General features: G+C 40.1%; 1 protein-coding gene across 1 annotated transcript in view; it reads right to left on the bottom strand.

Moving 5' to 3' along the window:
* Window positions 1-3,677: 3,677 nt before the first annotated feature.
* The window catches only part of GPKOW (G-patch domain and KOW motifs), a 33,430-nt gene continuing 19,831 nt past the window's right edge, over window positions 3,678-17,276 (bottom strand). Inside the window, exons 4-11 of the mRNA XM_063431348.1 lie at window positions 16,904-17,010; window positions 15,226-15,427; window positions 14,991-15,123; window positions 12,914-13,130; window positions 10,976-11,048; window positions 8,387-8,456; window positions 6,579-6,664; window positions 3,678-3,884 (exon numbers count right to left, since the gene is read on the bottom strand). Of these exons, the coding sequence (XP_063287418.1) occupies window positions 3,756-3,884; window positions 6,579-6,664; window positions 8,387-8,456; window positions 10,976-11,048; window positions 12,914-13,130; window positions 14,991-15,123; window positions 15,226-15,427; window positions 16,904-17,010 (1,017 nt within the window). The 3' untranslated portion in view covers window positions 3,678-3,755. The remainder of the gene's footprint in view (window positions 3,885-6,578; window positions 6,665-8,386; window positions 8,457-10,975; window positions 11,049-12,913; window positions 13,131-14,990; window positions 15,124-15,225; window positions 15,428-16,903; window positions 17,011-17,276) is intronic.

Here is a 17,276-nt window from a genome sequence, read left to right on the forward strand (position 1 = left end):
TGCCGAAACCGACGTAAGGGTAGGCCTGTAAATTAAAAAATGGCAAAAAGGATGCAGAGAAACACACTTTACTGCATATGATTAGAATACAAGATTCTTAACTACTTTCCTCAACTCTTTCTCTGGTTGAGGAATACATCTATTATATGCAGATGACTTCCAACGATCCAGGCTAATTTATGATATGAACAGGTGTGTCAGTACTGGATACAGCTGAAGTGGCTCCGATTCTGAATGAGCGGCCGGAGTATGAGGCTGGAATAAGACCTAAACTAATGCATAGAGTTCTGACATAAAACATAAATTTGGAGGTGGTGAGAGGACCACCTTGTGTGAGTAGAGGTGATTTTGATAGTTTGTCCCTGATGGTATGAGTCCAGGACTTTAACAGGCACCAATAATTTTCAGTAGAGTAAAAAGGGACTTCTAGAGAGGATAGCCAGTCTGGTTGGATTTGGAATGCCTTAACAGTAGAATATAGTGATCATTAACTTCTTTATCTCATTGATGGTGAGACACAGATGGCGGTCTGTTCTAGATGGCACGGCCTAGGTAAGATGGAGGTGTGTGTTTTTATAGGAACGCTTACTCCTCCCACCTAGTTTTTAAGAGTAGAAAAAAAAAGTGTTCCTTACCACCCACTCCCCTCCCGTCCCAAAGAGTTCCTTACAACCCCTCTACTGTCCCATAGTGTTCCTTACCACGCACTCACCTCCCTTGTCCCATAGTGTTCTTACCCCCCTCCCCCCCTCTGTCACAGTGTTCTTCCACCCACCCCTCGCCCCCATAGGGCCCCTCTCTTCCCTCCCCCCCCTGGACCCGGTAAGTCTCCTACCTTTATTGTAGCGTGGCTGACCGGAGCAGTGCGCGCCGCAGTACAGGAGATTCAGTCTCCTTAGTCCGACCGGGCTAAAAGGAAGTGCTCTCTCAGCGAGCACTTCCTTTCAGTCCAGCCAGGTACAGGAAACAGAAGTTCCTGTACCGCGGTGTGCACGCATTCGCTCCATTAGATGCAGACATTTCCCTTCAGTTTTGGTAAAAAAAAAAGAAAAATAATTTGTCAGCATTTCTTTGAGCTAAGGAGCGGTAGATCGATTCTAAACCAAACCATTTCTTTCTGTACATACAGGAAATAATTCCAGCTTTTCATGATACTTGTAGACGCCACATTTATATTCCTTGACTAGTTTCAGCTATTGAGTCAGCTCATGTTAATGCTTCATAACTGGCATGTTTCCATTAATGACTGGCAACTTTGGCATCTGTTTTGTTTGTGAGATACACATGCCATGATCAGTCAGCCTTTACATACCAAGGTTAGACAAGATATTGTAATTAGAATGGCAGGGACAGGTATTTGTTTCCAGTATTGCTGGCAAAATGTTGAAACATACAATAAAGTAACTATTACCACCTATTTTAAGATAAGTTAATGGGACCTGTATAATAAAGGGCTTCTTTTTAACATTGCTTTCCTTCGGGGGGGGAAGCACAGGTTTGCCGCTTAAAGGAGTCTTTTCTGGGTTATTCAGATTGTATCCCTGGGAATTTGCATCACTCTGCGTTGTGCAGATATGGTTGGAGCAAACTACAAGCAAATGGTTCCTCTTATTTGGTAGCTTTTGGTACAATGGGCATATTTATGCTGTAAAAAAAAAAAGACACTACTCCCAAAATCTTATGTCTGTTTCGCTCCATGGCGTTGAAGTAAACACAGAGATTTGGCATCCCGACAATCAGATATTTACAGTTTCATTTGGGAGGGCAGGATGAGTAGATTCTAAGTCACAGTTACATAAGTTGAGGGGGACAGAAGGGTCATCAGTACCACACTTAGTCACCAACCTTCAGCAGTCCAAATGTTTTGGACTACATCTCCCATAATGCTCTTACTCCCATAATGCTGGCAAAGCATCATGGGAGGTGTAGTCCAAAACACCTGGAGTGCCGAAGGTTGCCTATGTCGGCACTAGGTCATAAATATGATAAATTTGACAAGGTGGTGTTTCCCTGGAATAGGTCGTATTGGCCCATTGCATTCTGTTTTATGGTACTCTAATGCTGCCTTCATCAGTCTCATCCTAGTCTGGCATTGTAGCACTCCCTGCAACTGTGAAGGGTATAGGATGGTGGCTCTCCTAATATAACCCTGCGGGGATGAATCCTTCAGCTTTTTAATGTTAACACTAAAGCAAATGAAGCCAATTGCCTACCCCATTCCCCCTCATTACGCAGCCAAATGGGTACGTGACCTAAGGGAAGATCTAGAGGAGAGACTGCTGACATTTTTACAAGCTGATGGCACCATGGTATATTCACCTGATCAGACTGGCTAAGGCCCAACCTGCTATGGGCTCTACTTGCTTAGGGACTGTGGGGGTGAGGACTTGTATCTACATGCATGGTGGTCCTGTCCCAAAGTAAAGTCGCTGTGGGAATCCTTGTTTGCCAAATTATCCCAATTCTCTTGGCGAGACCCCTATGGGTGGCAGTTCTAAATAGAGTGTAGAGGGATTTTTCCCTTTTTCGAGTTGTGCATAACCTCATATGCAAAGTTTGCTCAACCCTGGGAAAGTATTTAGCCAAGACTTGGAAGACAGATCCACTAAGCGCCCAACAGTAAGCTCTATCTACTCTCTCTCAGTTCTTTTTCCACTTTTTATCTGGATTTTATTGCTTTTCTTCTGATCACTAGTACATTGTAAAACCTGTAATAGTGTCAGGTGACTGGGGTTCGTCCCTTTTATTTATCCAGGGGGTGGCTTTTAAAAAAAAAAAAATTAAAGTACATTAGGTTAAGAAAATAGCGGGTTATATGACTTTAATGGAAGGAGGACATATTGACACCGTGACATGTCTGTTTAATTTCTGCTTCATCTCCCTTTTCTCATGTCACAGGCCCTTCCCCATGTTACTTGGGAAAGAGTCAGGAACAAACATGTTTTCTTAACTCTATAGTGTTAAAACCACAATCTAGCCCCGCTGTTCCCCCTAAATATAGTAAAATTGTAATTTGTTCAAGTTTGCAGCTGCTGGCTTTGCCCCTGATCTGCCTGCTTGGCTGACATCATCAGATGTGGTGTTCTGAGCCAATCACAATGCTTTACCTTAAATTGGCTGAGACAGTCAAGGAGGCAGATCAGGGGCAGACTCAGAACAATTCAAACACAGCCCTGGTTAGCACCTCTAGCAGCTGAGGACTGGCCAGTGGAGTTATCCCTAGGCTATAATGCAAACACATTTTCTCTGAAAAGACAGTGTTTACTGCAAAAAGCCTGTAGGGAATGAGTCTACTGACAAAACGAATACAATAAGCTGTAGTTGTTCTGGTGACTCTAGTCTCCCTTTAAATGTACACACACAGACTAGCCTTATACACACAAACAACCATGCATTCACGACAATAAACCTGTGTTCCGATATACTAACCCTCCACACAAATACATTCAGCATTTACACACTCCATGCTGTTGATAAAACATGAGAAAAATAATTGTGGTGTACACACGTTTGTGGTGGTAGGTTTTAGGCTTTGCTAGTAATTTCGAATTGGAAGTTTTATGTCCTGGTATAGACATACATGGAAATATCCTGTATTTACCCGTTTATGTATGTTGGATGTATTAATTCTATAATGCATAGCCATTAAACAAATATATTCTATACAAAGTGTCATGTTTATTTACAGTTAAATAAAAAAGGTGATCAGAATTCATGTTCTGACACTGTACAAAATCAAGATTATTTCCCATGCATCATTCATCCTGTTCTCCAGTATAGTGGCAGATTACATCATAGCTTAAAGTGACTGCTTCATCAAGCTCCCCTTGCAACTGCACCAAAGCACGACTTTTATGCTTGTCTCTATGCAGGATCTTCCCCACCTAAAATAAATTTTAAAAAATAATCAATACAAAATAAACTGGATACTAAATACAATATTTACATACGTTTGATAAAAAACAAAAACAAAAAGGCAGTTCTAGAGCTAAATGAATAAGCACCGCAGCTCATTATAATGGTTATTGAGTCTTTGGGAGAGGTCTGGTCCATAGGCTCCCTCGGTTATGTCAAGCCTCTAAAATACAGCAGTCTCGTTAATCTTCATAACCACTACAGATCATTGCAGTGGCTATGTTGCAGGATGCCGTCAAATATATTGTAATAAAAGAGGTTGCCTATGCCCAACATATTCTCCTCTACTTTTAAAACGCGCAGGGTATCTAGCAAGTTATCTCCTACTTTAAAAGTGCACAAGCCGTCTAGCAGGTTATATTCTACCTAAAACTGCGAGCAGTCCAACAAGATACACTCTACCTTAAAAATGGGCACGTTGTCTGGCATGCGGCCCACTACACTGCAAATGTGCAAATTGTCTAGCATGGTACACGCCACAATACAAATGTGCAGGTGGCCTAGCGTGTTGCATGCTACACTACACCAAAAGGCTAAAAAAAACAAAAAAACAGACCTTAATTAAACCTGCGCTGTAATTGCCTTATGACAGACACACAGCACGCAGAATGTTTGGGTACCATTAATGTGGTACCAACCTGTGTTTCTAACACCCCCTAGCCTAAACACTCACAACACAAAGTATCGGTGCTTAGCTTTGTGGTCGGCAGTATACCTATACTAGCAAAGTTGATTTAGCGGGGTTAGGCACCGAGCATCTTTATTTTATTTTATTTTAACTAAACCTCACTCTGACAAACTAACTGCTTAACTACACTCACAAAATATAAAAATTAAGTATCATGCCACTGTTTAATGTTGGTGAATCTTGAAATGCGCTGTTCCGGCGTCTAATGTAAACCTGTGACCCTGTAAATCTTGTGTACATCAGGATGCTCATTGCAGAACACGGAATGATAGGCAGGTACTAACTGCAACCCTGCTTACGTATTGGATACTCACCTTGGCTTCTCATTTATATGCTATCAGTCAGAGTACTTAAAGCTTAGCCTGTTGTCTCATTGTTTTTTAAGACATATGTTAATCGGGTTCTCTTTCCACTATATAATTAAAAATTGTGGCTAGCAAGTCATCATAATTAAAAATGTGCAATTTCCAAATGTTTTAGCACCACCAGCCTAGCACTGTTAAGCGCTGACCTTTTCACTTTACTCTCATGACTTCGCTGCTCTACCCAGCTGATAATCGTTATAATTATATAAAACTGTGCGGTACCTCATGCCACTGTTCAACCTAAGTGTACTCTCAGACACACTGTTGTGGCGTATGTCGTTGCTATGTATAACATGCACAACAAAAATAAAGAATTTAAAAAACAAACAAAAAAACAAACAAAAAAAAAAGGTTACCTAGTGGTAATAGACTACTTTAATATCTCACAGCTCACCACAGGTGTTATTGGACATTTGTACTAAACAAACATATTAGCATTGTCTTGAAGACCTGTATGGGTTGAAACAAGTCAAAATGCTGTGCACAACATTCCTTGGGCTTCACTTCCTGCCTCTTTCAATCTATTTAGGTAGCTGAATCTACCTATATTAATTATTTGTAGGAGATCTTCGCTGAGAGAAGGTCAAATATGTAAACAATTAATAAAATATTACAATTTCAGATTGTGATACGGTCAGTGTGTGAAGGATGCATGCTCTTGCCCTGCAAGGCCAAATTTCTGTTTCACATGAGAAGCACAGCGGGCAGAAACACTGGGCAGACGACTGCAGATTCTACTTGTATTACTGGACCGTAGGAATCAGACTAGACTGGAAACCCAACATTTTAAAGGTGTATACTCCTAATTTTGGCCTGATCTGTTCATTTCAAAAGTTAACTGGCTAAGGAAGAAGTGCCAGTCAGAAGGCTGCAGCAAGCCTACAATGTGAAGGAAAACTACAAAAGAAGAAAAACTACCACAAGAGGACATAGTCTTAAATTAGAGGGGCAAAGGTTTAAAAATAATATCAGGAAGTATTACTTTACTGAGAGGGTAGTGGATGCATGGAACAGCCTTCCAGCTGAAGTGGTAGAGGTTAACGCAGTAAAGGAGTTTAAGCATGCGCGGGATAGGCATAAAGCTATCCTAACTATAAGATAAGGCCAGGGACTAATGAAAGTATTTAGAAAATTGGGCAGACTAGATGGGCCGAATGGTTCTTATCTGCCATTACATTCTATGTTTCTATATGGGCATTAAATATTAAAACAAGATGCAATGGCTGAGCTTTATCAAAGCCAAATAGGTAATATTTTAAGAATCAATTGCCAAATGTTGAGATATTCTATTGGTTTCCATGGTGATTGCTCCCTATTTAGCTCTTTTCCCCAGAATAGCAAGGTTCTTCCCCTTGATAAATCTCCTCAATATGTTGTAGACTCCAGCTTCATTTGGAAAGGGCAAGAAGCTGGCAGTAGACTCCATGTTGTAGACTGCTGCTAACATCACCTAGATGGATCACCAATACCTTCAGATTCATTATAAAAGGCATATTAGCAGAACGGATTTAATCTGACCAACAATATCCACCATATTTCTCTTAAAGGGACACTGGTCACCATAACAACAACAAAACAATACCCGATAGATGATATTTATGTCTGCTCACCTGGCCCCGATATTGTCCTAATACCACCATCACGTGATCTCCTTCGTCCTTTGGAATTAAGGTCTCCAGCATGTCTTGTTTAATGTCTAGAAAATAGGTCACATATGTAGAATTAAGTACAAATTTCATTTAATGTAAAATACACCATACGTGTAAAGTGTCTTACTTCTACATCATGACATCACTGCACCATGAGACTGATTAAATTAAGACATTCTAATATGGTTTATGGGTTTTTTTACCAGCCAAAAAGAATTGTGTGTGGTCTTGAGTACGAATGTTACAATAATAAACAGTATCCTTTGCAATTTGCTGACAAAAGGCACATTTCTTTTATTATGCCTAACTGAGGGAAATAGCCCGAGCTTGTGTACTTACCATTATTAAATATGTAAGCAGCCTCTAAGTAGAGCACATATAACATCAATGTATAGATACCAGCTAAAAGCATTACAACAGAGACACTATTAACATATCAACATGCCTACTAGACATTAGCAAGTGGAAACTGCACTAAGGAGTGTTCCACGGGCTACCCAACACAATGAGTGCTGTGGATATCCTGCAACTCCTAACATGCACTCACATGGAAAGAATTCACATATACTCCTGTCACTTCGGAAAAAGGTGGCTGAGCGTGTTTCTGCTCTATTCCCAGCACTCATCACACAAGAAGTAATTTGTAGGGGTGAGTAATATTTAGTCCAGAGTAGCAGGTTAGGACTAGAAGGTATGAACAGATAACCAGCCTCATGGTTTATATAATCCATGTATTATGCAGAGTTTACAATTACAAGTCCTACTTTACTAGTCAGGCCTTAAACGTTGCGGGTACATAAAGATTAAAAGGTACATGGCACACTCACGAGGGGTGAATGTCTACTCACCAGAGCTACATTTCCAACCGCAATGGCTAGTGGATATTTTGAGCCATGTACTATACGTTAGTACACCGTTTTCTTCACTTTCAGCTCTCTTTCTTCCCTACTCTCCATATGTGCATTATTTTTCCTCTACCGTGTAGAGGCACCCTCTCGCTATGTAGACCACATGTACTCAAGCTCGCACGCCTCATCTACCTTTTCATACTTCCCACACTAACCCTTGAGTATGCAACTGAGGTTTCCCCAACCTTAGTATGGGCACCCCTGAAAACGCAGTCCCTAGTAAGATCAACCAAAGAGCTATTGTTTGTGGAGGCATCTGGAGGCCACACAGTTTCCTAGAGACTAATGGCCCTTTATGGTGGACTTGAACAGTACCTCTGGCTCCAGCTACTACAGTCAGCAGTCAGGATGTAAAAATGTCACTTCTTTAATTCTCCCCTATCGTGTACAGTGCTTTGTCATTGTTCTCTCCCGTATATAAATATTGTGCTCTAAGTAGACCCTGTATTTTCCACAGTAAAACAATTGTCTTGTTCGTTCCCCAAGACTGGTCTAGTCTATGAGGTTGGTGAGTGCCATCTACCACTTCCATCCAGTGGCTGTCTGATGTATGTGACACCACTAAAGAAACGGAGGCTGCAATACAAGTAGCACTGACGTATCAGGTTGCTGTAGTAACTCTTGACGGACTCTGGTGGCATGGAGAGGGGATGGATGCAGTAGCCGGTTCAGGTTCGGATCTAAAATTGTGGACCAGGCACACCCTAAACCTGTTACAGCCAGCTCACCATCAGCTCCCTTCATGTCAAAGTGGTAAAGTTGAAAGTGTGGATATTTTCAGTATTCACCCATCTTTCCCATTGAATTAAGCATCCATGCCTAGTTTTCCAATTATTCTCCCCACCCCACGTTTTAACTTACCATCTAGAATCCTCCCGTTGTCTGTCCGACACACACATCTTGTAGGACTCAAAACATCTTCTACCAAAATCTGTGTGGAAATAAAAATCAGAACAGAGCAGTTTTAACAATGCTATTAAGGCATTAACATGTTTTTATTACCTTTTCGTGTATGACGATCTGTAGTATGAATGTATGTAAAAACACAACAAAATACAGAACACCAGTCATTGCATTGGCAAGTATTTATCTATACGTGTAGATTATATCACCCAGGTGTAAAAAATTGGAGCCAATTACAAAGTGCATTTCTAAGGTTTCCTTCAATCAATAACCTATATGCTACACCAGGGGTAGGCAAACTTTTAGCAGCACTGTGCCGATATAGGATTGTGAGGTCCCGTAGCGTGCCGATCCTATTTTTTTAAATTGAGGTGTGTATGCTGCTTGTTATTTTTACTGTAATTGCTTTGTATTTGTGCCTTTATGAGCTATTATATTGTATATGTTCATTAGTAGTTTGTGGTATCGTTTATGATACCTATGAATGTGGGCTGTGTATGAGGGCTGCTTGTGGAATTGTGTGTGGATGGATATGTCACATTGTGTGTTTGGGGTATTGCATGTGAGAGGCTGCCTGTGGGATTGTGTGCATGTATGTGGATTGTTACTGGTGTTGCGTATGTGGGGATTGTGTGTATGTTTGTGTGTAGGCTGTTCGTATTATTTGTATGAGGGGAGGCTTATTCTGCAGGTCTGTGTATATCTAGCAGTGTGGGTGGCTTCCCCGGGTTCCAGTGGGGACCAGGCATAGGTCAAGAACAGGAGCATCTGAGCATTGTTCAGGTTTGCTAGAAGTGGTCTTTTAAAACTCAGACTGTGGAAGACAGAGATGATAGGATCAAAACAGGACTGCAATAAAAGCTATGGAATGGAGATGCACAGAGGAGGTGAGGATTGGTCAAGCAAGACATTTGGGTGGGTATCAATAAAATAAGGGGGGGGGGGAGCAGAAATAACAAAGTCTTTAGAGATAAGCAGAATGTTGAATAACATTTAAGTTAACAATATATATATATATATATATTTGTGCTCAGAATTTCGAATACGTAAATGGAATGTAGAGGAGAAGCAAAGTTGGTTGAAGTGTACCGAAACCAACGTACGAGTAGGCCTTTAAAAAAAAAAAAAAAAAAAAAAAAAGAGGGCCCACAAAGTGAAATGTATATATAATGCACTAAGTAATGAATAACGTCTTATAAACTCTTGAGAGATCCCAGGCCAAGTGGTCTCTAAAAAGAGTATATACTGTTGGGATTCGATGTCTAAATAGCTATTGCACATGAAGAGCAAAACAGAGTCAGTATCCAAAGTGGAAATAAATGTAGCAAAAAACAGTTATAGCAATCTGAGGAAAAAGGGAAATATCGCCTAAACAGCTGTGAGATATAAGGAAAAGAATGTTTATCATTATTTTTTACCAGTCGTTCCTACCACTGACGTTATTTTGTTTCTACCTTTACTTCAGTAATCTTTCTATTACCTTCTATTTAGGTAGCACGATTAGATTTATCTTTCTAGATTTAAGATTGTGTGTAATTGCTGCAGCAGTTATTAGGACCCAATATACACATGTTCTTTTCCTTATATCTCAAACAGCTGTTTAGGCAATATCTCCTTTTTCCCTCCTCAGATTGATATAACTCTCTGGTTGTTGCTACATTTGTCTCCACTTTGGATACTGACTATTTTGCTCTTTATGTGCAATAACTATTTATACATCTAATCGCAACAGTATCCTCTCTTTAGAGAAAACTTGGCCTGGGATCTCTCATTTGGGATCACATTTTTTGTTCACATGTTTTAGTTTGTGTGTACTTATTATTACTTTTTATTTATTACTAATAAAAGTTATGTTTTATGATCCATCTTAAGCATAGGACAGTGTACTTTCAATTCGGTTTACATTTCTAAATTAGGGTTAACCCCTTCACTGCCCTACGATTCTCTTTGGACATAATTTGCTTCCAACGTTCTTCTTAAATACTATTACCTTATTTCAAACTCCCCACGGATCTGCCGGTGCTGACCCCACACCTGATCCGCCTCCTTGGCTGACATCAAAATTGATGGTTGTCAAGAAGGCGGGGTGGGGACAAATGCTGCGATGGCCGATCAGCATCTCCTCATACAGATGAATCAATACATTTCTATGAGGAAAGTTCAGTGCCTGTCTCCATGCAGAGTATGGACACGCTGAATGTCAGTGCTGCACACTGCCCCAAGAAGCACCTCCTCTAGTAACCATCAGGGAAGTGGCCACTGGAGGTGTCCCCAGGCTTTAATGTAACACTGCCTTTCTCTGAAAAGACAGTGTTTACTGCATGGACGGACTAGACACCAGAACAAATACAATAAGCTGTAGTTGTTCTGGTGACTATAGCGTCCCTTTAAATGTGGTAAAACAAATTTTGGTAATCGACCACTGAAGACACCATTACATGTTACCAAAAATGGCGGTTTTATTACAGACACTAGCAGAGTATTATGCAAATGGAAACGTATTACAATAACTACTGGGAAGCCAAGGCTGAAAACACATCTCATCACCTTAGAATTGTAGTATTTTCCTCCTTTATAATGCTTGTCAATGAACCGAACTTTCAAGTCCCGGTGTAACCAGCTGAAAAATAATTAAGGACAGTCAGCAACAGAAAGACAAACCACAGATACAATTATTTTGTTTTTCTAATTCACGTATTCAGTTAACATTATAAACCATGCACTGGTAGGAACATCCGAAGTCTGCTTAGGATGAGGATAAAGTGTTTAAAATCAAAAGGGTGCCGTAAAGAGCTTCTCTAGTGCCAGGAAAACAAGCCCCCCTCCCGCCCCGCATGAGATGTCGCTGGAGTGGTTAAAACCCCTTCAAGATACTTACTATGTCCTTCGGTGCTGGGTCAGGCTCCGTCCACACACCTCCCCTGCCAATGTCAGAGACCTAATGCGCATGCATGGCATTGGCCACACTCTGATTAGGATTTCCCCACAGGAAAGCATTATTCAATGCTTTCCTATTGGGATTGCAGCGACGCTGGAGGTCCTCATGCACAGCTAGGGTTGCCACCTTTTTTGGAGAAAAAAATACCAGCCATTCTAATTTGCATAATTAATGATATGTGTGACATCACAGCCCACAAAGTACATACAAGAATGAGAACATTTGGAAGGAGAAAATGTACTAAATTTGATCTCCCCACCGGCCCGTCATGCAACACAGCGGGGCCGGTGCTAGGATAGTGCCGGCCTTGCATAGACCGGCAGGGGGGATCCTATAATCTCCCCTGCCGGCCTCACCCCCATGGTCACCGCGGCCCACCCATTTGCCGGTGTGCCCAATGGCCAGTCCGGGCCTGCACACAAGTACCTGCTCTCAAGACTCCACTCCTGCTGCCATGCTTCCATCTCCTTGTTCTGTAGCTCCTCCAACGCGGACTCCATCAGTGGAGAGGGCAGGTACATGCTGCGACATTCCATCTCAGCCCTCTCCACACAACCAAGCACCAACGAGTGTTCCTAGCACGGCCTTAGAGCACTGCACACCCTGGTGGCCAGTGCCGATATTGCAGAACATTCTCTTCAAAGAAAAATACTGGCAATTGTATTGCTGGTATTTCTGCAATACCGGCACCAGCCAAACAGCTTCAAATACCGGTTGTGCCGGTAAAATATCGGTCAAGTGGCAACCCTATCAACACAGCGCGAGGACGTCCAGCGTTGTTTAGAAAGTTGTCTAAGAACCCAGCAGTCCCTCTTGTAGCTGTCTGGTAGACAGAGGAGGAGTTTATAAAAACTGCAGTAATTACACTTGTAGGGTTAAGGGTGATGGGAGTTGGCATCCAGACCACTTCAATAGGCTGATGTGGTTTGGATGCCTCCAGTGTCCCTTTAAATGAGTACAATACAATGCAATTTGCTTCAAAGATTGCATTACAAAAAGAGAGAGAAGTCATTAACACAAGAAGTCATCTATTCAATTAGGAGGCATTTTAACCCTGCAAATACATATTTTATTCAGCCATTGTTTCTTAACCTATATTCATAATTCTAGAATTTCAGCTTGATTTACCAGAGCATGTAATGAAAATTTCCCACGACCTCAATCTCAACATAAAAGGCACAAGATAAAGACAAAAAACATCAATGAATCCCATCGCCCACTGATTTAAAGGACTTTCAGAAACAGAGGCAATAAGAAGGGTTTGGGGGGAGCGGGGGAGACATTTACCCAAAAGCAGAATAGAACATTATTGGGAAAAGAAGATGCATATCACCCAGATGAATTGGAAGACTCAAGTAACATTTATATACATTTCAATTTGCTATAAAACATCAAGTGCATTAAGTCTGCACAGTGGGAATGGATAATAAAGTCAAACAATAGAAACATTAATAAATAACAGATGGGCAAAGTATACATTTTTAATGCTTTAATGGTAAACTGTGAACGGAATGGGCCAACTATATCTTATTCGAATTTGACTGCACCTTTGCGGTTCCTTCTTGGCTTTCTTCTTTTCTTTCTCACGGTCTGGACTCCTCATTTTCTGTCGCTTGTCTTTGTTACTGCTATCTTTGTTACTGTGGTCTCCATTTTGATTTCTCTCCCTGTGTTCATTCCCCCCTCGCTCTGTTGATCGTCCCTTGTGTTCATCTTCCTCTGCTTCTTGGAGATCCTTCTGCTGCTTGGCTTTACTTAACCGACCTTTAGAGACATGGGAATTTTTCTCATTAACAATATTGTCTGCACTAATACATCATCTGAGCTTATTCATTTATAAATATATCTGCCATCGCTTTGCTTTATATATATTTTTATATAATTCTGTGTTTCATTGAAATATCCTTCTGTTATTGTGGATCATCAAGCTCAGTAGGTTTGTCGGTTTTCCCCCTTTTGCAATGATATTTATTTTTAGTAGATGGCATTGCTAATTCTTGGGGGAATAAAAAAGGCAAACCCATACATGATGCAAGATCAAGGACTCAAACCCTCCATAAGGCACTGGATTCACAAAGTGGAAAACATTAGAGTCATGGAGGAAATTTGGTATTGTATAACATTAAGTCCGACTTGCTATTTTTGTGATCATTGTAATTCTCAAGCTGTACTATATGCAAGTGTCCTTATCTGACTTATGTACCGCTACAGTAAATATCAATAAAAAAAAAAAAAAATAATACATTTATGTTTTGTTTGTTTTTTTAGTTCTCCCACTTTTTAAGGATCACTATACTACATTAAAACTTTCTGCTTCTATGTGTTATAGTGCAAGAAGGTCTCCTGCACAACAGCCTGCAACAACTTGCAGAAATCCCTCGGCCCAGAGACATGTTCTGAACATCGTATACTGCAGCCTGGGGATTTAAAGGAGCTGCAGGGTACCTTTTAAAAATCATTTTTAATTTATCGTTCAAGGGAACGGTCAGCATCCAATATCCACAAAATCAATTACCTTAACTTCCATCTTGCTAAAAATGTGAACAGTAATATAGTACTTTGTCTAGAGCCATGAAATCTTAAAAAGAAACACAAAATAATAGAGGAACAGCAGCCATAGCCACTACATATGACCACAAGCATTACAATAAGTAGCAGTGATGAATATGTTTAGTCCCTTTAAGACAAATCAGTGTAAAGATGGCAGCCATATCAGAATTTTGATAAAGTACTATACTTAAAAAGTAATACGAGCGTTGTGTGCCTATACACCATTTCCTGTTTTTGCATTTAAAAAAAAAAAAAAAGATGGAAATAAAAAAAGGCTTTGATTTTAAGGATATTGGATGGGGAACATTCCCTTCTGTTTGTTGCACAGAGTATGTTCTGGCAGGCAGAACCAGCCTTATTGGAATTGCTGTGGGCTGGGTGAGTTAAATGAAGTCCCAACTGCTTGGCTTATTCTCATGGAAAAAATTTAAAAGTTTTATTTTCCTAAAAAAAAAAAACAAAAAAAAAAAAATACATACATTTAAAAAAAAAATACAAAAAAAAAAATACCTATGACATGTACCAACCCGTGGCTCCTACACTCATATTTCCCTCAATCTGCAAATCTCTCAACGATGTGGCACAGAGCAGGATTTGATACACCCATTGTGCAGTACTCATGTAAATCAGTAACCCTTTTGTAAATATGTATCTTGTAACCAAATTAGCCTTTCATAAACCATGCAAAATGCAAGGATTTAGGAGTCAACTGTTTTCATAGTTCAAAAAAATCTCTCATATCACAAATCAGAGTTAGGGTGTGGGGCTGACAACTGGAACCAACACATTTAAAGTTTTAAGAACCCAAAGAGTTAACTCGGTTTGAATTTTAGTGTGATGTGTTAATGGTCATGTGTGCTCATGAAGGCCTGTCTTGTGATCTTTTATTATGCAAGTTTTCAGATATCATTAATACTAAACCATGCTAACTTTGTTTATTGATAGAACTTGAAATTGCATTATGGGTGTGTGCAAACAACCACAGAAAGTTAGGACGTTTGAAATTTTTATTGCTACTAACACACACATGCCCATCAGGATAACCTATTCCAAGATTGTCAAAGTCTCACTCACTTAAATCCTTTGCATTTGTTTTGTATTCCGCACTGCCGACCAATCGTAATGCAAACTGAGACACGGTCACCACATTACCACCAATGGCAAGCTTCACCATAGCTCTGGCATTGTCTGTGTCGATTCCCTCCACCTATGACAAATCACAGTGATCGTAAGGTGTTGCAGAAGTGTATAAGACCAAAGTAAAATTTATATGAGCTTTCAGATTATTTAACAAGGAACTGGATCCTACCTTCCCATATAGATCTTTGTGTGCGCCGCTCTGGATCTCCACTGCACTTCCTGGCCCTAGGCCTTTTACCTCCTCTTCTGGTTCCTCCCCAGGTTTCGGAGTCCTGCGTGGCTTCTGTGGCTCAAGGGCATTAAGAGCAGACCGGTCGGCTCCTAATCCAAGGCCTTTGGGTCTTAGTTTCTGTTCTAATGGTTTAACATCCCTAGAAAAGATTTTAGTACCAAAGATGATTTATAATACATTTAAATAATAATAAATATGTATGCCACCAAAATGTTACAATTCTTTCTATGGAGTAGTGAAGATACATTTTGAAAGAGTTTTGAAGAGTTATTTTCTGAAAATGGTTAAAAACTAAATTATGAATGCCATACACCCATAGTCAGTATGCATCAGTAAACAAAGTGAAAACAGCATGGCTAATCTAACACAGAATGTGGAGCCTGAATGTGTTTTGTACACAGTATTCCTCAGATACCACACATAGTTAAGGCATGATATACTCCTGTTAAGTTGTTCTTGTAGGTCAAATGGCAATGAATTATAACAGGTCTGAGTTTGATTCAAAGCTACTGCTATACTTCCTTATGTGTACACAATACATTGACTAGTTTAAATATTTCTACAGAGACAGATACATGTTATAGTCTATAGTTAGAGATTTATTCCTGGTTTTTATCTTGCAAACTGAGATTCCGTGAGATTCAATCTGTAAAATCTACTCAATATATCTACTCACTATTTTAGTACATTTGTATTGAACTTTTGTAAGAGAACACTGCTTCCTGCACAAGTAATAATTGTAGGTCCAACACATATGCACTGAAAAACCATCTCTCGCTGGGAAAAGAATACATCACTTTCCAGAATGAAAGCTTCATTTTTAGGAATATTGGCACATTTATTTTCAGAGCTGCAATTTTTTCATCCACAAATCAATCTTGGAGACTGCCGGGTTCTGTCAGGGGCATAAAGGTTGATTAACTGGCTCAAGTGACGTGCATTACGGGAGGAGTCGTCAACAAGAAAACAAAAGACAATAGTTTAGCTTTGTTTGTGACCGACACTTATCAATGCAGCATGTAGAAACAAATCTACAAATATGTTAAACCATGCACTAACAAATTACTGAGGACATTAATAAAGGTAACGCATGAAGACTTTAGCTGAAATTACTTATAGTCATGTCACAGCTTCCTATAGGTCATGTCACCCATGATGAGGATTTGGTTATTGTGAATACAGTCAGGCTTCCGGGTTTGGAATATTGGTAATTTGTACTTGTTCCTGGGGCCACACAGTTCCTATGTAAGCGGACACAAAGGGACATAACCAGTAGAACTTATAGGAGTGGTTATGGTGTGGCAATGGGTGCCAGCCCATGCTTTGTTTTTTTAAATTTTCAAGCACTCTAACCCCAACCCCTCTGCGACTGATGTAATAATGAAGAGGTCTTTAAAAAAAGAAACACAAAAATAATAGACAAACAGAAGCCACTACATTTCACCACAAGCACTACAATAAGCAGTAATGATTATGGTGTTTGGAGTGACTCTTTTAGATAAATCAGTGTAAGAATGGCAGCCGTATCAGGAACTCCATGCAGTGTGCTGAGAGTACATGTCACATCCAGTTACAAACACAATGCTTTACTGCAGCCTACAGAGCTTACACTCACTGTTTGAAGGTTCTGCCAATTCCCTCTCCCTCTTTCCACCCCATGCCTCGTAGCATTGCCATCCCATAATGCTCCACAGGCACGACCTCATAGTCTGCCGCCTCGGCCTGGAAGAGTTGAATAAAGTTGGTTATTATAAAAAATGAAAGGAAACCAAACAAAATATAAACAAGAGCCAAATTACAACAGTAACCGCACAAAAAGGGCAAGCTTGATCTATTCACTGATCTAAAGAAAGAGGACTATTAAATGTAGCATAATAAACATTTCTTAAAGTTATATGGTATTCTTTATCTTGCAATATGTCAGACAGGGTGGTGTAGAACCAGTAGTACCATTTTACTACATGCAAGAGGTAAAAATAATTTAATAC

Source organism: Pelobates fuscus, chromosome 9 (assembly GCF_036172605.1).
Source record: "Pelobates fuscus isolate aPelFus1 chromosome 9, aPelFus1.pri, whole genome shotgun sequence".
In the NCBI taxonomy this organism is placed as follows: Eukaryota; Metazoa; Chordata; class Amphibia; order Anura; family Pelobatidae; genus Pelobates; species Pelobates fuscus.